The 25,248-nt window shown below is 42.0% G+C and overlaps 3 protein-coding genes across 11 annotated transcripts; 1 reads left to right on the top strand and 2 right to left on the bottom strand.

The window, feature by feature from the left end:
- tekt2 (tektin 2 (testicular)) lies at positions 1 to 5,521 on the bottom strand. Its single transcript, XM_047605126.1, has 10 exons — positions 5,330 to 5,521; positions 4,005 to 4,167; positions 2,986 to 3,111; positions 2,690 to 2,895; positions 2,468 to 2,611; positions 2,256 to 2,370; positions 1,297 to 1,404; positions 1,029 to 1,172; positions 865 to 944; positions 1 to 753 (listed from the first exon to the last, which is right to left on the bottom strand). The coding sequence occupies exons 1-10, from the start codon at positions 5,476 to 5,478 to the stop codon at positions 531 to 533; spliced, it is 1,458 nt and encodes a 485-aa protein (XP_047461082.1). The 5' UTR covers positions 5,479 to 5,521; the 3' UTR covers positions 1 to 530.
- On the top strand, positions 5,490 to 25,218 carry LOC125019961 (lamin-A-like). 8 transcript variants are annotated; one of them, XM_047605122.1, is made up of 14 exons: positions 5,517 to 5,564; positions 10,569 to 10,656; positions 10,756 to 10,862; positions 19,290 to 19,631; positions 20,889 to 21,045; positions 21,860 to 21,985; positions 22,067 to 22,237; positions 22,328 to 22,453; positions 23,174 to 23,662; positions 23,762 to 23,869; positions 23,972 to 24,091; positions 24,202 to 24,258; positions 24,379 to 24,576; positions 24,662 to 25,218. In XM_047605122.1, exons 3-14 carry the CDS (start codon positions 10,855 to 10,857, stop codon positions 24,695 to 24,697), a joined length of 1,938 nt encoding a protein of 645 aa, XP_047461078.1. In that variant the 5' UTR covers positions 5,517 to 5,564; positions 10,569 to 10,656; positions 10,756 to 10,854; the 3' UTR covers positions 24,698 to 25,218. The 8 variants fall into 8 exon arrangements, with proteins under 8 accessions (XP_047461075.1, XP_047461081.1, XP_047461078.1 ...); XM_047605119.1 differs by lacking the exon at positions 10,756 to 10,862 and having other exon boundaries at positions 5,490 to 5,564; XM_047605123.1 differs by lacking the exon at positions 5,517 to 5,564 and having other exon boundaries at positions 8,820 to 10,656.
- Positions 6,658 to 16,312, bottom strand: usf2 (upstream transcription factor 2, c-fos interacting). 2 transcript variants are annotated; one of them, XM_047605127.1, is made up of 11 exons: positions 15,391 to 16,312; positions 14,622 to 14,665; positions 14,305 to 14,420; positions 12,504 to 12,620; positions 11,149 to 11,311; positions 10,985 to 11,072; positions 10,599 to 10,643; positions 8,748 to 8,806; positions 8,441 to 8,544; positions 7,893 to 8,021; positions 6,658 to 7,636 (listed from the first exon to the last, which is right to left on the bottom strand). In XM_047605127.1, the coding sequence occupies exons 1-11, from the start codon at positions 15,426 to 15,428 to the stop codon at positions 7,547 to 7,549; spliced, it is 993 nt and encodes a 330-aa protein (XP_047461083.1). In that variant the 5' UTR covers positions 15,429 to 16,312; the 3' UTR covers positions 6,658 to 7,546. The 2 variants fall into 2 exon arrangements, with proteins under 2 accessions (XP_047461083.1, XP_047461084.1); XM_047605128.1 differs by lacking the exon at positions 10,599 to 10,643 and having other exon boundaries at positions 15,391 to 16,302.
- Positions 25,219 to 25,248: the final 30 nt, after the last annotated feature.

Raw genomic sequence — 25,248 nt, forward strand, 5'->3', positions numbered from 1 at the left:
TTGAGTCGCATGTGGTTTATTGTCTTGGAATCCTTGTTTACATATATAAATATATATAAATATATATATATATATCTAAACCGGAGTCAAAGTTCACATCATTATCATCGTCTTTATGCTCCAAACAAGGTCCGTTGAACAAACAACATGACGAGGACAAACAAAGCCATTAAAGCAAATGGTCGATAAAAGTAATGACCACACACAGACGTCAGCGGTTTATTTTCATGGAAAATAAAAAAGACTTAACTTGAAGGATAAATGTTTAAATGGGTGTTTAGTTTTTGCAATGATTTCTTGTAAAATGTTAAACAAGCTGGAGATAAGGAGGCTGATTTAACACAGCACAAACAGAGACAAACACACACACACACACACAAAAATACTAACAAAGGCCAGGAAAATATAAATAAATGACAGTTTTCTTAATCTTCAAGTCTGATTAATTAATTAATTTCTCATAATGTTATGCTCAGATACATGTATTAAACTTAGTGTTAAATCCCTTTAAAACCATGAATGAAATCTTCTCACTGAGCCAGAAGCTGCAGGTGGCTCCTCCCACTGGAGTTTGTGAGTGGGACCATTAGCACGGCGGTTTTATCGGAGGAGGAGGAGGAGGAGGAGGAGGAGGAGGGAGCAAGTCGTGTGCGGGTGTTCATGCTTCGTTGTTCCAGAGACAGAGCTTCCTGTTTTCTGGAGAGATCGTGCAGCATGCGGGAGTGATGCAGCTTCATCTTCTGCAGAGAGTGTCTGGAGAGAGTGTGGACGAGAGGAGAGGAACAAGCTGAAAAGTTTTAGACTTTTCTCTTCTAAATAAAATAAGCATTTATCCTCCTCTTCACAATAAGACTGAGGACTCACTGAGCCTCAGCGAGCTTCTGCTTCAGAGCCGCGATCGTTGCCTCCAGCTGCTGGACTTCATTAACGAGTCCGTGCTGCACCTGCAAAACCAAAACAAAGAACATTAAAGGGTTGTTTCTGCTGCTAACAGCCTTATTGTGCAACTCCATATTTGTCATATGAACCTCGTCTCTGCACAGGTCCATGCCGGGTCTGTTGGTCCTGGTCTCCAGTCTGGTGTGAGCCAGCTTTAAAGAGGCAGATTTCGCCTGTAGATCTGCATCCAGCCCGTGGATGTCGCCCTCCATTTCCGCCATTTCATCCTCAGTCTACAGACAGATGTGAAATAATCAACTCATAACTGCCCTCCACAATTTGATTTAAGACTTCTTCTTCTTCTTTCAGTGTGTGGAACCTGGGGTTGAAAGGTTTAATGTTTTGATCTATTCTTACATTTTTTATTTGCCACTCCAGCTCGCCTTTGGCCTGCTCTTCATGGTGATGGCGTTTGCGGAGAGCAAACTCTGTGGCCCGGCTCTGAGTCTCCAACTCATTCTGCAGCTAAGAAATAATATTAATAATAATAATAATAAGGAAGGAATTAATCCGTATACATACAATAAATCCAGTACATGGTGCAGCAGAGGTCATGAAATAAGGTGTGTGATCTCAAAAATAACAGGAAACCAATAAAAACAAATGTCCAAGAGTATTTTATAGTATTTTAAGAGTGTTTGTTTGTTACTAATTGGGATATTTTAGTTAAATAAATAAGAACGACCTGCACATGATTCTCTCTGCTCCACGTGGAGGAAATATCAATATTTTAATGGATTTTATAATGTGCACAGTGGTAAAATATGATGATGTACAGGATAAATAAAATGACTTGTGAGAATCAGTAATATTTAGTAGATAGATTCCCTTCCAAGAGGTAAAACCTCGATTTGTAACACTCTATGTACTTTGGTTATTCAAATGCCCAATGGAGAGTCCACCTGATAAAAAAAAGCTAAAACCTTTGTATAATAATTCTGCTTTGTGGTATTTGTATAAACTCTTGGTCTTGAGTTGCTGAATGAGTTCAGTGGCATCTTTGTGCATCATATCAGGGTGTTTCTGTCTATCGAAGAGATTCTAGGCAACGACAGAAATGTAAATACTTTGTGTTTTTCACAAATTAATCAGACAACCTTACTGGTTGTGTGTCGTGGTGTGAGTGTGGTTGTGTAATATTTACAAGGCTTAGGGTCGGATAAAGCCACAAAATAACTTTTACAGTTGAAGAAACGATGATAACCACCTTTGTGCGTCAGTATCTATCAGTAATTATTTTACATTTTACAAAAGAAAAATACCGGAATAAGCATGATCATGTAAATTTAAGCTAAAGTCAGTGGCGTCACACCCACCTGGGCTCTGGTGAGGCTCATGTCCTCCCTTATTTGCTGGGACAAATGCATGGCCTCATGTGCACGGGCCACGTTATACTGACTGAACTGGACCCACTCCTGGGGGGTGGAGGAACTACAGCAACGACAAAGAAGAAAAGGTTTTACAACTGTAAATTACTGGAAAATAAAACATTCCTCATGTTCCATGTGCAGCCTCGTGCTAAGATTACCCTGAGGGTATGCGAGTCGGGTTGGTCTTCAGGGAGATCTGAGGCGACTTTATAGTAAGAGACAGGCAGGACATGTCGATATCCAGGGTGTCCATCTTGTTCTGGAGGTCGGCGGTCAGCTGGTGCCGAGCCTCCTGCAGGACGCTTAAAGAAAAAGCTGGTCAAAAAGGCTGTGAGTCAAAAATGACTGAATGAATGAAAATTAATGTGCGTGCCCCTCACCACAGCTGCTCGAAGGCCTGGTCCGTGTGCTGCTGCAGGACCTGCTGCACTCTTTCAATCAGCTCCACCTCTTTCTTCAGCTGCTCCTCCACGGGGTCGGTGACCAGCTCGTGCCCCCGCCGCCCCTCCCTCAGCGTCACGCATTCAGTGCTGACCTCCAGAGGAACGGCGGTAGCGGCGAGCGCCTGCTCCGTCTGCTCTTTAGACTAACCCACAACACAAACCAAGGCTCGGTTTAGTAACACAAGACAAACCTACACGTCAAGATGATTCAAAGATTTTTGATAAAACGTCACCAGAGTTAAAGCCTCCATCTCCTCGTCCACTTTCTTGGCACAAGTTTCCAACACTTCCTTCCACCGAGCAACGTCCCAAACCCGGTCGCTCAGCCTGCGACAGGTGTCGCTCTCGTCCCAGGACGTCTGCAGGGAAAAAGGTACAACATCAGGACAAAAGGAAGCATTTGAAAAATATTAAGACAAATTAGCCATGGCTCTGATAAGGCTGCTGAAGACAGAGAGTATATGATTTATTTGATTTATATTTAATATATTTATTACCTTTAAACACCTGACATCAACCTACTACTGGAGAATAATTAAACTAAATTAAAGTTCCTCTCACTGAAATACTTTAATCTAATTTATCAGAAGACTTTCAATGTTTTTAATTTTCACATAGAAAATCAATATTAGTGAATTTTACCATATATGGTTCCTTGCCCTTAAGTGGTAAACAAATATAAACATGTACGTAGGCCATTAGAACATAAGTGCTGATTCAGGCTTTGGTCTCCTTCTTTATGGTACCTAATAAATCATTTACGCTCAGAGTTCATGCAGAGGTGGACCTTGAAGACCACATCTGACCCTGATTTGACCTGGGAATGTTTCCTTGATCTTCTCTGATTGGCTGAATGAAAACCACATGTTTCTAAACCTCACTGGGAGCCACATGTGCTGATATTACCAAATATGGTTCCTTGCCCCATAAAGGGTTAACTAAGATTCTGGAGAAGGGCTTGTCGATACCTGATACCCTACCCTGTCCCTCCCCCTCTCATCCATTCATTCTCCTATACTAGCCTGAGCCAGTTCCTTTTCACATCCATCCTCTTCTCCTTCGGGCGCTGTCTGGGGTCTGTAGTTTCCTCATCCTGTCTTGACCTTAGTCTCCATCACATAATGCCACAGAGCTCAAAAACTCCACATCCCATCACTCATCCCTCTACTGCATCTTTTGACATGAAGAGGAATTAAGGAGGACATTTTGGTGAGGCTGACCATCGCACATCCTGCATCCTGTAAGAACCCACCTTGCAGTTGGTCTCGTTGCGTAGCGACCTCCCTTCCTGCCGGATCACATTAGAAACATGTCGCTCGTACTGCGCCGTGGAGGCGAGCTGGTGGTTGTTGCTGTTCCACTCTGACACACTGTGTCGCAGGCCGGGCTTTGCAGGAAGCGTAGACATCCTGTTGCTTGATAGACAAGCAAAGGTGAATTTTTCAGTGACTCGTTCATTAAGGCGCATTGATGCCGGTTTCACAACACCAACAACGTGTGTCATGTGGTGCAGTCAGAAGAGTCATACAAATAATAATAATAAGATAATTTGTGTATCACATTTCATACAAACATTGCAGCTCAAAGTGCATCACAATAAAAGAAGCAATAAAACACATAATCATCTTCTACTACCGTTTAATCCTCACTAGGGTCGCAGGGGTTGCTGGAGTCTATCCCAGCTGTCCATAATAAAACCGGATGAGTTAATTAATTTAGATTTAATGGTTAGTTAGTCACTCTAATGTGACCATGAAGAACAATGACACAGAAAATAACACCAAAGAAATTGTGAACCAGTGACAATCATACCACAATATAACATAGGAACTTTATGTAAAGCTAATTAGGCGAATCACTATTAGCGTCCAATAATTAGTTTTATTATCTTGGGCACATTGACGCTTTTAATTAAATATGGTTTATAAATAGAATAAATTTGCCCAGAGTGTAAAGTGAAATATCCACAGTCTTTATTTTGAAGTATTTAAAACCATGAAAGACTTTTTTTATTTATTTTATTTATTTATTTATTTTGTATGAAGAAACTCTCATTTATTATTATTATTTCAGTTACATTCTACATTTTTATTTATTATTTTACATACACAGTCGTGAATTTCTACTAACAAACTAAAGGTTAGGAAATACTTTAAGGGCAATAAAAAGCAATTTCCTTTTTAAATGTAAATACTCAAGTGAAGTATTTTAGTATGTTATATACTAACATATACTATTATATACTTAAGTAAATGTAATTAGCTACTTTACGTGGCTGTAAAACACCAGGAAAACATTGTTTTCGAGCTTTAACGACAATAACAACAAAAAAGTCGTTTAAACAACTAGTGAAAACTGCGCTATTTTACTTCCATATTCTTTTCGCAACCTTCCAAGTCCTTAAATTCGACATTTAGTTCCAACACGGTTCTCGTATTTATTTGTTTATTTTTAATTTATTAATTTGCTGCAGTCTACGCCACCGAAACACGAAACATCGCGACAACAAACTTTAAAACGCGTTTTTGTTGTCGTTGTTTTTGTTTTTTTAATTGTTTTTAATCGAGTTTTACTCACCAGAACTCTGGAATGTTCTGACTGTCGGCTCGCGCAGGCTGTTTTCCCACAGAATCCCGGTTCCATGGCAACGGCCACTCAGTTTCCGTCTCCAGGCAACGAGCTGACACAACGTTCCAAAACGTCGTAATTAATAATTTAAAAAACATAGGTTTACATTTAATCGGTTAACAAGTAGAAGGAGCTGGAAAGGGTCAGACTGCGGTGGAGGACGAAGTACTTGTCTTTAGTTTCAGTAAGTAAAAGTTTTAATATTACTAGTAGCGCTTTAGTTAAAGTATATGGCTAATTCTTAGTACTTAATACGAAGTTCTTCCTCAAAAAATACTCCATAACGTTTAAAACTATAGGTATAAAAACATAAATATACATGACGTATCAACAGCAAAAAAGTATATTTCATGAACTATTATGTATTGTCAATGTGAGCATTGAGCAATATTTATCTGTTGTAATGTTTAAATGTTATGTATAGGACAGTATACAATTATTATTAATATCATAATAGATAAATCTACAAATTATTTTCTCAATTAATGGAACATTTTAAGGATAATGTAAAAAGCTCAAAGCGACACTGTTGCACGAAATAGCCCAACGTGTTGCAAAATAGATATAAATTTAAAAAAATATATTATAATAAAAGGCAGAACATCTACATATTTGAGAAGCTGTAAATGCATGAAAAACAGTTTTAATTAATAATTGTAGCTTTATGTATAATTATATATATAAATAAACTGGGGACTACACATTACAACAATGCGTAAATACCTAAAATTTCCATTTACTGTGTCTTACTGCTGCAAGACAACTTCCTCTCACGTAATGAACAACACTCGGGTATAAACACTTCTGTTTAATTGTAGTATCAGAATTAGTCATGCCAGTGGTTATAACTCCATGCTGTGGTGACTTTCAGTGAAGACAAAAGCTGGTTAGTTACAACTATCATCACCTGCATCCCCATCCCCATCCCCATCCCCATCCCACCCCCTCCTCCTCCTCCTCCTCCTCCTCCTCCTCAGCAGAATCCTGACCGTGGCTATTTTTTTTATGAGTCAGCCGCAACGCTTCCCGAACAAGTATTCAAAGTATTCTGGAATATTGCAAAACAAACAAACAAACAAACAAACAAACAAAAACAAAAATCCACCTCGCACGTCCACTAAAATGCAGCAGGACAGGTGGGCCAAATCAAGAGGCTGGCGTCAAAACCGAGACCTCGAATGCCCAAACCTCCATTTCAGTGCATCAGGGAGCTATTAAGCAGATATACAAACAAACTGTGGTTTAATGCCCGACAGAAACGATTCACATGTTAAAAATAACCTTGGTATTATTTTAATCTGTACACTGCACCTAATGGGGGACACAAATGAGATCTAAACTCTCTATATAAGGACTTAACGAGTCTGGGAACCACTTGCCAGTGCACTATCCCAATTACCTGAGCTATGTTAACACCTAGATTCTCCCAACAGGCTTCTATTAAGGCCTTGCACTAAAAATAAAAAACCTCCATGCTTACACTTTGACCGTCTAACGTGTGTTATAGTTTCTTGTAATTTACCGGCAAGAATTGCCTTTTACCTGGCGGGTGGAGTGTCGGCACACAAACACAAAAGACAGTGGTGATCAAAATGATTCTGTGTGCAGGGGATGAATGCAGATTTTCTGTTTCGCTCTCTGTGGACACATCTGTTAAAGACTAATAAATTAAAAAATGGGATACATCATTCATGTCACATTTAGTAGTTTCAAACACAGCAAGTCAACAAAGAAGGAAGGAGTTTGTGTTATGATAAAAAAAAAAAAAAAAAAAAAAGGTGAAGTCATTAAAAAGTAGGTCGTCTGTGGCAGGATCATAATTTAAAGTAAATAGAAAGTTTTGGTGCAAGCGTGGTGGTGGTGGCGGGTTGATGCTGTGCAGAGGTCGTTTTCCTTGAAGCAGAAGAGGTTCATTTAGCTACACATTTAACGGATCTCAGAGCGTCCAGCCTTTTGAAATGCTGCACGGTGGAGGAGACGTTTTCAGTTTACAGTGTTCGTCTGGAGCCCTGCGCCTGTTTTTTTTTTTTTTGTGTTGGCCCGTTGTCCAATTTCGGAACAGAAAATCGTCTCTCGTTGTCGCGTCCTGCCCCCGGTATCGTTCAGGGTCGAGGTGGGGAGGACGTTTTATGTGTTTGTGACGCCCCGCGCGTGTCTAGTCCACGATCACTGTGGCGTTGCGTCTCCGTTGATTTCTACGCCGTGCTGCTGTAGCTGGGCTCGAAGCAGCGCGTTATCATTCTTTAGTTCCTCAATCTGAGAGAAACACAGAGCAGATAAGAGACACAGATAATTACACAAAGGACAGATTGAAAGGAATGTGACACACGTTCGTCCCGATGTTGTTACGTAACAGTTACGTGGGTAAATTGTGCTAAACAATTTAAATTTATTTTGTGTGGGATGCATGCAAAATATCTAAGAAGTGTTCACGTATGATGGCAGCATGATGATTCAAAACTATTTAAAAAACGCTGTGTGCAATGCATGAATGACAGGATTGCGCATTAACCTGTTGTCTAAGCAGCTCGTTGTCTATCTCGACTCGCTCCACCTCTTTGTAGCTCTCCTGAAGTCGCTGGTTGCTCTGACGCAACTCGCGGATGTAGTCACAAGCTTTGGAAAGGATGCCTCCCTTACTCTGAGGAACACAAACACAGTCAGATGATGAAAAAAAACAGATGTTTTTTTTAACGTGACTCATCCTTCGTCATCGAATTTTTCTCTTTGCGAAACATTCCTCCGGCATAAAAACATTTATCTCTTATATAAATGCTGTTTAATAGACGCTGCCTGAGTCCTGAGGCCTGTGGTTCACACCTGGTGTTTCGGTCTGACTCAGTATCTCTAATGCAGGCATAAATTAGGTGAAAAGACAGGATGCACCAAGACACAGCGAGGAGCTGATGGAAGCAAATTTTAAAAAAGCCACAGACACGAAAGCGGTTGCTTTCGTGTAAAACACGTGACCTTAAAAAAAAGCCTCGATCATCCGTCTTCCCACCGTTATTTAAAATATACATTAAATATTGTGTTAGAAAAGTTAAGAGTTGTAATCACCGCTGTGCTCACGGCTCCTGTCCTGCTGTCAACGCTGCAGTCAGGGATAATTTTTGACAGCGTGACAATCCAGTTATTTATCTTGTCTCTTCTTCTCCTCTCCACTGCAAAGACACACACAAAAAAAAGCAGCGGTTCACATACGGTGTATTAATTAGAGAAACAAGGGAAAAAAATTCAGGCAACTTGTTTAAGCAGAAATAAACTCAAACAATCGCTCGTAACAATAAATAAAGCCAAACATAAATATTACGCTGAACACAGTTACAAGAAAAGAAAGTTTAGACACTAAAGCCTGACTAGAGACCTTCGTTGTGCTGTGCTCTTCGCCTCTCATCTCTTGGCGCCCGTGGACCATCCACCTTCCTGTAAAGACACAACGAAAAACAACCCTGAAACTACGGATAAAAGGAGAAATAATCACGTCTGATCACATCGTGACGACTATTAACCACACCAAAAGTGCAACACCTCAGCTAGATGCAAGTATAGTAACAAAAACACCCTGAATTAATTTGTTGTGGGTGAAGCTCTGACATTTGGAGAAGGTGGTAGAGGGTCTTTTAGTCGTCTGAAGTGAACGCTTTGAATGATCCAGACTCTAAACATAGGAGCTTTGCTATTGGTGGAGGATTAGATACCAAACCTGCAGATATTAACCTCCCTGGTTGTTCACGATTTAAAGGCTTTGTTCAGATTGAAGGCAGATCTTCTGTTTCTCAAATTAGATCTTTTAAGACGAGACTGTCTGCACTTATTTGCAAGTGCTATGGTTTGATTTATGTGTCCGGACACCACCATGGGTGGTTGTGGTAACGACACAGAGATCAGCAAACACAGAGCTTGTGGCGCGGCCTAAAATAGTCAAACGCTGGTAGATTTAGGGCTGTGACGGCTCGATATGGAGATTCGTTCAGTTGACCAATGCAGCGATGAAGCCTCTCCCCAAAGAACCAGCTGATAATTTATTTTGGTTGTTCTTCTCATATCATACGCCATTTTGAGTTAGAGCATCTACACTGCAAAAATACTCAGCTTGAACAAAACAAAAGAATTAAAAGTATATTACTTAAAATAAGCAAAATGATCCGTCGATAAAACAGGAAAATCAGCTAATATATCATCAGACATCTACAAACTATTGGTTTTAGACTGAAAAATAGTGGATTTGCAAGAAAATATTAACAAAACAATTCAGTCGATATGACCAAAAATATATATCACAGTCTTTTTTTTAAATTCTGATGGTATCATGTCATTTTTATTTTTATTTTTTCATGCATAATAAGGTGTTTACAACATTTTCTACTGGTTAAGACAAGAATTACTGCAGTAGATTGACTTAATGAACTATTTTATTCTATAGTAGTCATGCAGGTTTGCACGGCCCCAGAAAATGATGCTGCACCTTTTAGAAAACCAATACAGGGCTCTTAAGTTTGGAGTTACACATACTACGTACTACTCTATTACTCTAATAAAGGACAAATTCCTTTAAACCAAATAAATTATTTTGTTTATGACTTTAAAGACAAATAAAAATGAAATGATGAAGCTCTTCTCTGCACATGCGGCATTCGTGGAAGGTGTGATCCCTGTGCGACCACTTCACCTGGCAACAAGAAATACTATTTTCTGATTGGCTGATAGGTGACTGATTCAAGAAGCAGGCTGTTGTCGCGTCTTCCACTCATAGATTACTAATCTCTTTTATATGCAGTTAATGTTACTAAGTTTATGGTACTAATGTGCAGCGACTTTTCTCACTTCTCAGTGTGAGAAATGTTGCGTGGCGTGTGAACTTATGCATAAAGAGTGACGCAACTCGCAACTTCAGCCCGACAACACTTGCATTAAATGTTTTTTTTTTTGGTTGATGTCAGACTACTCGGCCTTCACACCAGTGAGGCGAATTCTCGTAGATTTCAGTTTCTGCCGTGTGTGGAGCCTTCACAGACATCTGACTGGAACCGTGTGGTTTGAGTTTCCGTTAGACTTTAAAAAAAACAGATTTGATCCAACAGTCTGAACAGAGCCTAAAAGCAGCCTGTGGTTTTTATGTGTTCATCACAAGGAGGGCTACCGGGTTGATAAGTGAACCACCAAAACGTCTGTCTCTACAACACAGGACGGGGGCGTATGTGAAAGGTCTTCTCACCAGTTTGTACTGCCATGCTGCAACATCTCGCTTTCACCGAGGTCTCTGGGGATGGCAGGTAAGTGGGACAGAGTGTGGTTTTCAGATGTTGGGTGTTTTCAACGATGGACATTAATTTTCTTTTTCTTTTTTTTTTTTTACCCCCAAATATTTATAGATTTTCATTTGCACACACACGGACAAGACTAATCATTGCAAGAGGGGGAAGGAAGAGGTGAAGAACATCCAGTCCGATACAGGGGAAAGGTGTGGGAAAATGTCGAGGTGAGAAGTTGGCGAAAAAACACGCGGGAAGAGTTGTGGTGATTTTTTTTTTTTTTTTTTTTTTTTGGGAGGAGGGAGACTGGGATGGATCAAAGTGCTGGGGAGTGTCGTGTTGTACTCACGCAGTGTAGGTCTGTGTGCGTGGCGCGATGGTGCGAGGGGTCGTCGTCTGTAGCACCTCAGGGGGACTCATCATGACGTAAAACTGACCTGGATCAGACGATTAGACGAATTTAATCACAGCTCGTAACATTTGATCGTGCTTCCCGACTTTTTTTTTTTTCACCTCCTGCCTGCGTGATGGTTGGGTCGGCGGTGGCCTGCACCGACACGGCCGTGGCTGTTCCGTCGCTAACGGTGGCGGCGGGGAAATAAGCGAAGCGAGTTTCTCCTCCCACCGTTTCCCCGCCGGGACTGCCCCCGTTGCTGAAGGGGTTCTGGATCACAGCCTGCGAATGCGAAGACGGGGACACTAAAGCTTGAAAAAAGGCCAAGGAATCAGACCTGACATTAGCATCCAGCCGGCCAATCTAATCCCGACCAGCCTGCGTTCACACCTGGCACTAAAATGCATCAGCCAGCTCTTCAAATCAGAGTTTCGTGGTCAGTATGCAAATACACTGAGATTTGCGGTGCAGTAGAATATTTTAAAAGTTGCTGCTTCTAATGGAGCATCACTGGTTTTCTTGTGTGCATCATGAGTTGGACACACGTTAAGTTATTATTATCAACATTTTGTTTCGTTGGTCAAACTATAAATATTACGATTAGATCACGTAAAAAAACATTTTGATTTAAAGTGGAAGCAGCTCTGACGGGATGTGAGGTCAGAGCTCATAACAGCGGTTTTCAAAGTGTGAGACGACATAATAACAAATAAACCTGAAAAAAAGTGTAAACATCTGGTTGGCTAACTACAGAGCGTGCGAGGGGCAAAATGGATGGATTCTTCGTAGGCTACCTCAAGTGGAAATGAGAGAAAACAGAGTAAATATGACCCTGATTATTTAAAGTTTGGCTTTTCATGTATTGGTCCTGACGATGCATCCACACCTTTATCAAGCCACGTTCAAAACTCCGCTTTCTCAATGCAATGCAACATGCAACGGAGAAAATCGAATAACTGACGGGAACGTGTCCTCCTCCTCCTCCACACTAGGTGGCGATATGCGTCTCGTCAGCGGGTTAATATGCCCACCTTTCCGGTTGGCCCATGACGTCAAATAATAAACAACTGAAGTCGTTCATGTGGGAGATCGGCATTTAAAACAACAATCAGATGGATAATAGTACATCTTTTTTTAATCTCCCTCAGGTGGTTCTTCTACCAGCTCTGTTTACCTTCTTCTTCTGCGACCGGCTTTTTATGAATGTTTTAGTTAGTTGGAGCACACGTTGTCTATTTGCAAAGAGGCGCTAGTTAACGACAGTGTGCGACTATGTAAATTCCACCGTCATATTCAAAGTGAGCACCAAAGTTTATACAAGGCAGTAACAGTAATAATATTAATGGAGGTGTGGCTGCTTTTGAGTTCTTAGAGGAGGCTCATTCTCCCACACTTTGAAAACATCCCTGTACGTATCCGAGGGCTGATACGAACCGTCTCCACCCTTAAAAACAAGCCTGCTGTGTTTGCTCACCTGTGCCACTGCCTGAGGGGCGCCGGCGAACGCCGCCGTGGAGACGACGCTGACGGCCCCGGTCCCGTCAGCTGCTTCCAACTGATCGTCCGTCACCTGAACCACCCGATAGGTCACCTGCAAAAACAGAGGAGTCGGTTTAACTCGTTGGAACTTTAAGACCATTACGGGTTAAATTTAAGAGTTAAATGAAGTACAAAAAATAACAAAAAATCAGAGATCCAGAAGTACTTTAAAAAAAAAACTAAATTTATTGTCATTCAATTATCACTAATAAGGAACAGCAACATAAAAGGGACCACACTGCAAATGAAGTGGATTTAAAACTTGACTAAATGTAATTTAAGACCTACAATACAAAAAAAATATGCTGATATTTGATACTTTTTAAGACCTTAAATTGAGATTATCAAAGATAATTCGACTTTCTTAGACTTTCATGATATGAAACTAGAATATTTTTGTAAGGAGGACTTCATCCTGACGCTCTCACACACACAAACATTATTTTCTGTCCTTTACGTCATTTTCTGTTCTGCACACTCAGGCGTCACATGAGTAATTGATGATCATCTGGGTCATACGTCTCCTCAAGTGCATTAGTCGTACTGATTCATAAACAGAAAAATCTGTCTGAAATGCAATCTGAGGACTGAACAATTACTGTAAAAAACACAATATAAAATTTGTATAAAAGGGGAAAAGAGAGATAAATACAGGATCAGCAGCGGCGTTGGCGTTCTTTTAAAATAGAGGAGATATTTTTACGTTCTGCTTGTTTCAATTCCCACTTGGGGAAACAAACAAAGAGGGTTACCTCGGCAACCAGAGCCCGGATCGTCCATTAGAGACTAAAAAACTGTCGGCTACAACTAAATGGACGACGCATGCGTCCATTTAGACCGAGGGGATTATTACTACTCTTAATATGCCGATGTTATTACACAGAGGTGGAGGAAGTACTTTAAAAAATACTACATTACAAGCAAAAGTAAAAGAATGACTCTTGTTCTATTCTACTGCTGTTGTGTTGAATCCTTATAGTCGATGCCGACGGCGTAGGTGGTAAAAATGGAACTAATATAACTTAATGTATTTATGTACGTAAGTAAGCAAAAAGCGCAATATTTATCTGAAATGTAAATAATTTATGCCTTGAAACAAATGTAGTAAGCCAATAAAAGCACTGTGAACTAGTCGGGAGGTGGAGGTGGAGCTGTTGTACCATTTATGTTGACGTCTAAAGGCTCATTTATAAAACTACGGGACTTAGACGCCGTAACCTACTCTGTTTCGTTCTGTAACAACTCCACCCAAACATTAATTGGTGTTTTTTTTGGCCAGTCGAGTTCATTTTTGTTTCCACGTCAACAGCGGCAACCGAAACGCGAGTCACACAATTGTTTGTGCCTCCAAACCACCTTCAGATAACCGTACCGTAATTTTACTGATAACAGTCACTTTTGCATCAGAAAATTGCGGAGATGGAGAAACAGTCGGAAACACTAAAGCTGAAAAACGTTGCTACCAAGTGGACCAATCTCTACGTCAGTTACGCGTTGTCTCCGTAGCCTCTGCGTCAACTTATCATAGAACCATAAATCCACCTATTAGTCAAGGTTCCTCCGTCGAGTTTGAACCATCACAGCTGATCACAGGTGAGGTTTGTGCACCTCATTTTTTGGAACGACGTTGAAGTTCACTACGTTTAAAACCATGGCGGTCTCCATCCTGAGCACGTTAAACATAAACCCCCGGAGGATGTCGCAGGTGTCTCAGGTGAGAGGTCGCCCGTTCTCACCTGTCCTCCATTGTTCTCTGTGCGAAACTGATACTGCACATTGTGGTCAGTGAACGCAGCCTGCGGGACGCCCGTGATGGTCACTGCAGTGTGCTCGTCCGCCCCCACCGCCTCTCCTGCAACAACAGGGACCCAACAACATGTTTCCAGGCTGTGCCATTAAAAAAAACAAAAAACAAACAAAGAAACAAAAAACAACAACAGCAGCAAAATAACTCAAGTGCTTGTTTCAAAGTTTCCATAATGAGTCTGAAACGGAGATTTGAGCTGAATGTTTGTTTTTGCTTGCATGGATGAAAAAGAAGCGAGACTCCCACCTTCCTGTAACTGCACCACCTCTTCGGTTTCCTGTTTGTCGTGACTGAAAACCAAAAAAACGAAAAAGAAAGAAAGACAACAACAGCACCGAGTCAATTACAAGATGAAAACCAAAAACACACGTTTCTCAGAAGTGAGATTATTTATCATCAATGTGTGAAGGTTAACAGTGCGCCCCCAGGCGGCTCCAGGAGAAGGAGATTACTGTAGGACATAAATACAGAAGTTTTCAAAACCTCTCAATGGAAATGTGCAACCATTTGAGGGTAAAAAAGTTCAACACCGTCGTTTTATTTAGTTGCAAACGTGAAACAGAAACTCCACAAATAATATCAATCCTAAAAAAAAATGTGATTTTGTGTTATTTGTGTTTAAATCCTGAACAGAGCTGCACCAGTTACAGCAACAGTACAGTGCAATAACACGTCTAAAAATAGACACGAATCGCTCCCGTGCATTTGCTTTTCATTGTCTGCCAAATAAAACTGTTGTGCGATATTGTCAGAAAACAAAACAGGAAAAAAAAAAAAAAAAGAAAGAAAAGGCGCTTTCTCAGTTGTTGTGCAGAAGGCATTGCTGAGCGCAAACTGTAAACCGGGAGACACAACTCAAAAACTGTGCAGAATATTAAAAATATATATATATATATATATATCCGGAACAGGCAGCTTAATAACAACAATGCAAAAAAAAAAAAGAGAGAGAGAGGTTTAGGGGTTTAGGCCGTGCAGCCATAGCCGAGCAGGAAGCGGGGCAGCCGCGTCTCACCTCGCCGAGTTGTCGAGACTCTGCTCCAGCATATCCATGAAGGTTCCTGCGGGTGTTCAACGCCGATATTCAACGACACCGATTTACGGAGATGGAAGCGCTGATCACGGGGACAAACACACGGGTCATGTGAGGAAGACAGTCCAGGACACGTGAGGCACCGACCGGGCGAGGAGCTAAAATGGAGGCCGCTGCAGGAGCAGGAGGAGCCGTCTGTCTGCGTCTGTGCGGAAAAACCAAACCAAAAAAAAAAGAAAAGAAAGAAACACAACACAGCGTTTACGCAGCTTCTCGGAGGCAGCGGCGGTTCTCCGAAGATCGAGATTATTGTCTTTTTTGGTGAACTGCTGGATGCTCGGTTTGAAGATTGTTTCCCCCTTTTTTTTTTTTGCACGGATCTCCGGATTTTTCTTTCTGCCCTTTATTTGCGGCTCTGCGGCGCACAGCTGCTGTTTGTGCGCGCTAAGCTGCGGCACCGACATGCGCCCAATAAGATATGGAGTGGACTAGTTTACATTTTAGTAACGAAGTGAATTTGCGCCTGTAATTGTTGGGTTTATCTTCTGTAAGATTGCATATGTTGTAGTGTAGTATTCACGTGACTGCTCGTGTACACGGTTAAATGTGGATTTTTATGATATTTTCTCGATTTATTTTCTAATTAAAAGCTTTTTTTTTACGCGCAGATTGATTTACTTGGGTTTTTTTACACACTGTATTTAATTGTTCCTGACAGTCGCTTGGAGTGTTATAACACCTCTCTGCCGTTCACCTGCTGCCAATCAGCCACATTTTTTTTCAGTTTCTTCTGCCCAGGTGACCACAGAGATCCAATACGGGTTTTCCCACAAACCACATGACAGAAACTGTCCTCGTCGTGGCGCAAAGAGACACGGAGCTCACACGCGCTTCACACAGTTTCGTGGTGTCTCTCAGTTCGTGCCATTTCTGTTTCTAAACCAGAGGATTTTACTCTGCTTAGTTGTCGTCCGTGGCTTCAGATAGAATATGGAGGGTTTGTGTGTTTGTTGTCTGTAGTGAGTCGTTTTTTCCGGTCCATATCCAGCCAGTGGGAGGCGGTGCTGCATCTCTGCAGTCAGGATATATATACAGCACATGATTCATGCAATTGATTTGTGTTCGAGGTTTTTATTAAATGCACACAATGGATTGAGGAAAAGTCATATTTAAAATACGCAGGTCGTCTCGTTAGGGCCCATGATGCACACAAAACAGACACCAGGAAACATTTTATTTATTTACATATTTTGCATGGACACAGTTAACATCACTTTATTACCGTCTAGCTTTCTCTTTGGCCTTCATGAAGGACAGACAAATGTGTCCTTAATGAAGGAACAATAAAAGCAAATTAGAAAAGCAACAAAACCCATAAACCACCAGCCATCAGACCATCCTCCCCCTTCTATCTGACCTATGAAATATGTCACTGCTTTGGATGGTTTCCATTCACTATATCTAGTATAGAAACTTAGAAACAGGACAAGCACATACATCTTTTCATTAGGCCGTCCCAGAATACCTAATCCTTTGGCCACAGGTGTGTATAAATCCTTAAAATGAAACAATTGTATGACTGAATAATCCCTCTGAAAATGTGTGATTCACTCTAAAATACTTAAACTGTCACTCATTTAAGGTCATAATTATTATTTATTACAAAAGAAGCAGTGAACATCTAGAAAATTATACAAACATATCTGTAGTGTGATAGAAACATGTGGAAAATATATCATGAAACTGAAGTAGCATCTGGTTTTCCTATTTCACTTTCTAGGAAGTAGATTTAAAGTTTTAGATTTGAAGTTTTAATCATCCCGTTGCACGTGATGTAAAAGAAAATCCGATATTTCAGACGAGACATAGACTTAGATGGACTTTATTCATCCACAAGCGAAATTGTTTGATGTCACAAACTAACTTTTGAGAACCACAAGTGAAAATAAAAGTTAAGAGCTAGTAAAATAAAATATAAGTAAATAAAAAGAAAAGAAAATATAAGTAAAAAAATATATATATTAAAAGAAAAAAGGCATTGACTTTTTGCATGTAAACAAATGTGCAAGAAATAGCATGACATTAATAGAATGGAGTTTTTCTATCACAGAAAGCTGAGGCGTACATCTGAAAGGACACGTCCCTGGTCTAGTAACGACCCTTTTAGCTTTTTGACCTATTTTAACTCATCTGTCAGACTGGACAACACACAGCCTTCATATGTACACACAGCAGTGACCCCCTGTCCCTCGATCCTGCCTCCTGTTATAATAGATACAACCACTGTAGATGCTTCCCAAGAGCTGCTGTTCTGGACATGATGTCATCGAGTCGTCTATAGTCTTTAAAAAGTGGCTCAAATTCTTCCACTTGTCCATTTTTTCCTGCTTCTGACATAAACAAAATGTTCATCATTATAATCAGACACGTTATTTGCACCAAGTTGCACTTTATGTGCATTATTACATTATTTACATCATCTCTGTACATATTTTCTCTAAGGGCTTTTTTTTTGTTATTTGCATTATTCAAATGTCTCTGTATATATGTAGGCCTTTAAACCATGGGCAAAATTTCATTATGATCTCATAATGACAATAAATTCTCGATTCTTTATCGTGCACTAATCACACGGTACCTGATGATCTTTGGCCTTGAACCTTAATGCATGTTTATTTATTTATTTAACCTTATACGAGACCACTGAGAAGATTCAGGATGCTATAATCATGTGCACAGTGAACATCAAACCAGTAGACTAGAAAACAATGTGCAGGAGAAGTCGGTTAAGTTCTGTGTGGCCTGTGCTGCAGATTCAGCCAGTGGGAGTGATGGGGAAGTGAGGCAGTGTTACATAAACGGTCCAGGAGTCTGATGGCTCCAGGGTGGAAACCGATTGGGAGTCCCCTTCTCCCTGAGTCTCCCCGACAGCAGGAGTGTAAAGAGTAGTTTTTTTTAGGCTCTCCTGATAAGCCTTCTGTAAATGTCCCGTAGCGATGGGATTAATTGTTTTATAAATCCTGCATTAAAAGTGCAGCAGTGACTAAAAGACGACTGAAACAATATTTACATAACTTGACTGAGAAGGCTCAGCGTGGTTTACTGTAAATGACAGAGTGCTCAACAGCCGAGCCAATAAGTTTGCTAAAAATTATCCCTTGTTTATACGGAGTGGAATTTAGCATTTCTTTGAGCGGACGGGTGACTCATTCATTCAGACTGCACACCCATTTCACAGACAGAGGCAGAGGAACAGCCACCTACAAAGTGCCAAACTTGAGCCCAGCCTCTCTCCTCCTCCTCCTCCTCCTCCTCCCATCTCATTCTTTCCTACATGGGCACCCTCAGATGGATTTGCAGACAGCGCAGTAACAGACCGAACACTGACTGAGAGCTAAGACTCAGGATCACAAGATATTAGAGAAAGTCAGCGAACTAGTCCTCAAAGATCCTCAGAGCTGAGTTTTTCCTCTTCGTCGTAGCGAGCTTTAAAAAGGTAAATCTCACTTTGGAAGGTTTTCAGGGACTTTACTTTGTCTTCAGGGTGGAGTCGGTGACCCCTCCCATGTCTTATACTTAATTAGACTTTATCTCTTTTGTATGTTTCATGTTTGTGCACAAAAAAGTGTTTCAGAAAACTACGAATATTTCATGGTAAATTGTGTTTTCTTACTTTTAACAAGGCTTTTATTTTAAAACTTTTTAAAACTCGTCGAAGAGTGTGGCACCTCTTTGTGTTTTCATGTGGCATAGTGAGCTGTGTAGTCATTTATTTGCACGTGTGGAGCAAATCAGAAATTGTACCTTTATTCTGTAGGTGAAACAAACTAATTAAGAGTCAAAAGAAAATACTAATTTTTTATTTTTTTCCTACCACAAAGTGAAATGGCAACTCCCAAGAACACACCCCGAGGTGCGAACGCCGCGGTGTCCCCCAACCGCATCACCCGGCTCCAGGAGAAGGAGGACCTGTGCAACCTCAACGACCGCCTGGCCACCTACATCGACAAGGTCCGCTCCCTGGAGGTGGAGAACGCCGGCCTGCGCCTCCGCATCACCGAGTCCGAGACCGAGGTGAGCCGGGAGCTGACGGGCCTGAAGGCCGCGTACGAGACGGAGCTGGCCGATGCCCGTCAGACCCTGGACTCGGTGGCCAAAGAGAGGGCCCGTCTGCAGCTGGAGCTGGGCAAGGTGAAGGAGGACTACAAGGAGCTGAAAGCCAGGTGGGTTGTGGTTTTACTACTCTGGTCCAAAACATGAACCATGTGGTGTTTGCTGTCTGTGTAAGAGGAGGTGTTTAGAAATCACCGTAGTAAATCACAGCGATTAGGTGTTTTTTTTTTGTGTGTTAAGGAGTTTCTTCACAATTAACGTTTAGAGTTTTTAACTTTTTAAGACAAAAGACTAGTTTGAATTTAAGTGCATTAGGAGTAAAAGGCATTTGTGTGCAGTTCAACACAGTCAGACTTAAGTTAAGCCAATCTTTCATGCGGTTTAATCTTTCCCACATGTACTATTGTCCCATAATTATCAGTCTATGGCCACAGATGTTCAGATAAAATAACACTGTCTGGCTTTAAATACTTTCTCGGAAATCACAGCAAAAATAAATGACAAAAACAAAACGACAATGCGCCACTTATCCAGTTATTTTTTTTATTTTTTTTGTGATCTGATGATCATGAGCTGGTTATTCGCCTCCAGCTTTCTGAAATCCTCCTTTTTGCAACCAAATCTGGTGAAGTTGGCGTTATCCCGGCGTTAGCGTCTAAAACATCCACACACACACGTGACAAGTAGCGACGAACAGAAGTTACTCATTAGCCCCTGAACCAACCGATGCTTATTTAACTCCCTCTGGGAGCCGCGGGCCGCTCCCTGCAGCTCCCGCCCTCATTGCTCACTGCAGCCTGACGTCGGACCTGCACACCAGCCTCTTCCCATGCTGCTCCATCCAGAGCCTGATGACTAACTCTTTCCCCACTTTCTCCTCCTTCGCCACAGCGATCGCTATACACAATACGTGGCAGTGTTTGGAAAGCTCTTGCCTCCATTAGGTTTCCATAAATATTGAAACGATGGCCGGTGTGTGTGTGTGTGTGTTTGGCAAAGCCGAGCCGTTGCCATGGCAGCGCCTCAGCTAAACATCAACGGCTGTGGCTTGTGGCTACGAGATACTTTGGACCTGGAGGCAGATTATTGTGGCCTGTGACTCATATGCGCCGAGGTCTTTCCCCTGTTTCACTCAGGCTACATCCTTAATCAAAAATAGATGTGATTCATGAGCTTTAAGATAGTCCATAGTGAACAATGCAAAGTTTCTTTGCTATCCAACTGTTATTTTGTTAATTTCCATTGTGCATCGTTAAAGTCAGACAAAGTCTGAGTCAAAAAGAGAAAAAAAACGAATGTTTGTGCACGTTCTGTATCATGTATCCGGACTAAAAGCGACTGACGTAACGCTACATCTGTCTTCACAGGAACACCAAGAAGGAGTCGGAGTTGGCAGGAGCCCTGCAGAGGCTCAAAGACCTGGAGGCTCTGCTGAACTCGAAGGACGCTACGCTGACCACGGCTCTGGGAGAGAAGCGCAACCTCGAGGTCGAAAACAGGGACCTGAAGGCGCAGGTCGCCAAGGTAAACCCGGACCCACGCTCGGTTTAATGCTCTTGTTTTTTCTGCAGGTCGTCGGGTCAGTTTAGGAGTTTGAAGGCACACACACAAAAATAAAAAACCTACCTCTGCAGCCTGATAATGTTCTTCCACTGATTTGTTCACGTTTTCTATTATCTGTTGCACGCTGTCTGTCTTTTGTTCTCGTTTCAGACATGGCTCTCTTAATCTTGTTCCACGTTCTCATGAGCAAATTAATAAAGGCTTATCTTATCTTGTTCTTCACAACTCTCTCTTTCACTCCCTGTTGATACACTTCCTAACAAAGACCTCGCCTTAACTGTGCGAGGACGTGCATTGGTGGACAGGATGTGAGGGATTAGAGGGGTGGAACACACACACATGTATATATATAGATATATATATCTATATATATAGATGGAAAGGTGTGGGGCACGTCTCAGGAAGCTTCAGCTCCTCGTCCCCCTGGTTCCTTAAATAGAAGATGGAAAAGGAAAGAGCGGGATGTGGAGGGTGGGAAGTGAGACGAACAGACAGGGAAAGGGTTAAGACACGCCTTTATAGGTAGGCATAAGATAATGAATCGCATGGGAAGTGGTCTCGCTCATAAACTTAACTTAATTTTGTGGTACTTTCATCAATTCGGCGATAAAGGGAGCAGAATTAAATGCTGATGGATTCATGTTGGGCTCAGACATTCAGACCAAAAGTCTGTCTTTCTACTCGCCTACACGCTCGCTGTACTTACTGCATACGTTTGCATTCTGCTGCATGTTTATCCGAAGGTTCGTGCTAATGTATTTTGCGCCTTCCTCAGCTGGACACCACCCTGGGCGATGCCAGGAAGCAGCTGCAGGACGAGATGCTGAGGAGAGTGGACGGAGAGAATCGCATCCAGACTCTCAAAGAGGAGCTGGACTTTCAGAAGAACCTCCACTCTGAGGTCGGACGTCGTACTATCAGTGAGTGATGTTTAAGTTTTACGGAAAGAAAACAAGAATAATTTTTGATATCCCTTCAACAGGAGCTGCGGGAGGTAAAGAGGCGTCACGAGTCCCGCATGGTCGAGCTGGATAACGGCCACCAGCAGGACTTTGAAAGCAAACTGGCGGAAGCGTTGGTGGAGATGCGCAACCAGCACGAACTGCAGATTAAAATGTACAAGGAAGAGGTCGAGAAAACCTACAACACCAAGGTAGACGAGCAAACCGGCATCCAGCATTTCAGGGTGAGGTTGTAGTCCACGATTCATGGATCTCATCCCTTTGTTGTTTCTCCGTGCCAGCTGGAAAACGCTCGTATGTCGGCGGACAGGAGCAGCCACTTGGTGGGAGCCACTCACGAGGAGCTCCAGCAGACCCGAATGCGCCTGGAGTCGACGTCGGCTCAGCTCAGCCAGCTGCAGAAACAGGTCAGAGACTCATCAGGGCGTTTGTGCAAGACACAACTACGCATCATCAGTCGAGGCACAAATCATTTAGGTCTTCAACGTTTTTCAGACGAAGGAGCCCCAAACTGATGGGAGATTAAGCAGGGACCTACCTACCTATTCTATATCTACTTGTTCTATATTAAACTGGACTTCATCATTTTACATTCAATGCTAAGCTATTCAAATAATGCACTGGTCACTAATTAACACAGCGTGCTTCTGGATTTCACCTGGGGACTGAATAGACTCTCGGCCGATGGCCGGGAACCTGACAGAGTCAGAGTGAAATATGCTGCCTCCTGATTGGCTCAGCAGCGATAGGGGCGGGGCCTACTGTGTACAGACTGTGTCAATGACTGAAAGAGAACGTCTTCTACCTCCATTTATTCCTTTACTAAAATATGTTGGATTCATGTTAATGTGTTTTTTACATAAACTTAAATTAAAAAAATGTAAAAATGAACCAAATATTTTATGACCCCCCTGCAGTACCTCTGCGGACCTCCTAGGGGTTGCGGACCCCCTGTTGAAGACCTATGATTTAGGAAATTATCAGGGACATATTTTAAAAAAAAAAGAAAAGACATAAAAAGTGTTTATACATTCACATGAGTTAAGATTTCTAAAAACCGTACAACCTCTGTTTCCAGTCTTGTTTGACTCTCATCAGATAATTCATGAATCTTCTGTCTGATCCAGTTGGCGGCCCGCGAGGCGAAGGTGAGGGACCTGGAGGACGCTCTGTCCCGGGAGCGAGACACCACGCGCCGCATGCTGGGAGAGAAAGACCGAGAAATGGCAGAGATGAGGCAGCAGATGCAGCAGCAGCTGGATGAGTATCAGGAGCTGCTGGATGTGAAGCTGGCCCTGGACATGGAGATCTGCGCCTACAGGAAGCTGCTGGAGGGAGAGGAGGAAAGGCTGCGTCTGTCCCCCAGCCCCCCTCCCACCAGAGTGACAGGAAGTCGCTCCTCTACGTCGGCGGCTCACTCTCGATCGATCAACTGCAGCGCTCAGGGCTCCCCCCTGAAGAGGCGCCGCCCCAACGACACGGACAGCGAGGCCAGCTTCTCCGGAGCCGTGGCCCGCACCCGCATCACCCAGCAGGCCTCGGCCAGCGGGAGGTGCACGGTGGACGAGGTGGACCTGGACGGGAAGTACGTGAAACTCAGCAACAAATCAGACGAGGTGAGAAGATGAGTTTGGGGTTTATTTAAAATTTTTTTTTTTTTTTTTTACTCTGTTATTCTGACATTCTATCAAACAAAACTCTCGCTCCTCCTGTAGGACCAAAACCTGGGGAACTGGCAGGTGAGGCGTCAGGTGGGATCCGGAGCTGCCATCAGCTTCAAGTTCCCGGCTAAATTCACCTTGAAGGCCGGTCAGAGAGTCACGGTTAGACACAGCTTTTAATCAGAAATCAGAAGCAGAAATACACTGATGAACAGAGATATTTACTCTGAAATATCTCTTTTTTTGTTTGTTTGTTTGGGTCAGATCTGGGCCTCTAACGCTGGTCGAACCCACAATCCTCCCTCTGACCTGGTGTGGAAGACTCAGGCCAGCTGGGGCACCGGGGACCTGTTCCAGACCACTCTGATCAGCGCCAACGGAGAGGTACTTTTAATTTGATAGATCACACTTTTTTTAGCATCGGTAGCCATGGCGTCAAAACTTAAATATGCACATGAATAAATGAATAAATAAGGTTTTTTTTTTTAAAACAGGAAATGGCGATGAGGAAGGTGACCCGCACTCAGTTTGAAGAAGATGATGATGATATGGTGAGAATGTACATATGCATATAATTTAATCTATACAGATCTATCTGTATATATATATATGTGTGTGTGTGCATAGATTAATAGATAAATACCGATACTGAATGTCCGTCTCGGCCTCAGCAGGTGGCTCACAGCACCTGTGGGGACAGCGAGTACAACCTGCGGAGCCGGACAGTCGTGTGCGGCTCGTGTGGACTTCCTTCGGACAAATCCAGCAACTGCTCCGTGTCCTCCGTCTCCCGCTCCTTCCGCAGCGGAGGCATCTCCGAGGGTTTACTGCCGCACTCCTACGTCATCAGCACGAGCACACCTCGCAAGGTGGGCGATACGTCCCTCAAGCTACGGGAGTTTTTCATGTAAAAGTTCTCTGTTAAGTTTCATTTGAATTTTCTTTTCTTTTCAGACTGGAGGCAGAATGGAGACCTGTCCAATCATGTGAACCGTCCGGATCCATGTTTAAACACTTAATTACACTTCAGTCATTAATTGTTTAGTTACTCCTAGTTGTAGTTATTACTTGAGTTCATTTAGCCTGGAATACGTTTCAGAATATCGTATGCGATAAAAATTGATACTGCTTTTTTTTATATGTACATAGGCATGCTCATGAAGCATATTCTTGAATTTAAACGTTGATTAAACTTTTTTGTTTTTGTTTTTATTCATCACATTTAATTCTGTTTAACATGAGTCAGTGAAATATGAACGTACTGTACCAACTATTGAAACGGTTCTTCATTATTTTTAGTTTTTAGTAGAAGCAGGTGAAATGAAAATGACTTAATATAGATGGTCCATAGACAAACTGACGCACCAAGCGTCAAGTCTTAATAATTTTAGCAAAATCATTTTTAGTTTTTCATTTATTTTAGTAATTGAATGAAATAAACGGAATCCAGTCTTGCCCTCAATCTACGGGCTGTTATGTTTTTCTACTGATATCAATAAATGAATTTTCAGAAAAACTTCCTTGGTTGTCTTATTTTATTT

This window comes from Mugil cephalus, chromosome 14 (assembly GCF_022458985.1).
Source record: "Mugil cephalus isolate CIBA_MC_2020 chromosome 14, CIBA_Mcephalus_1.1, whole genome shotgun sequence".
Lineage (NCBI taxonomy): Eukaryota > Metazoa > Chordata > Actinopteri > Mugiliformes > Mugilidae > Mugil > Mugil cephalus.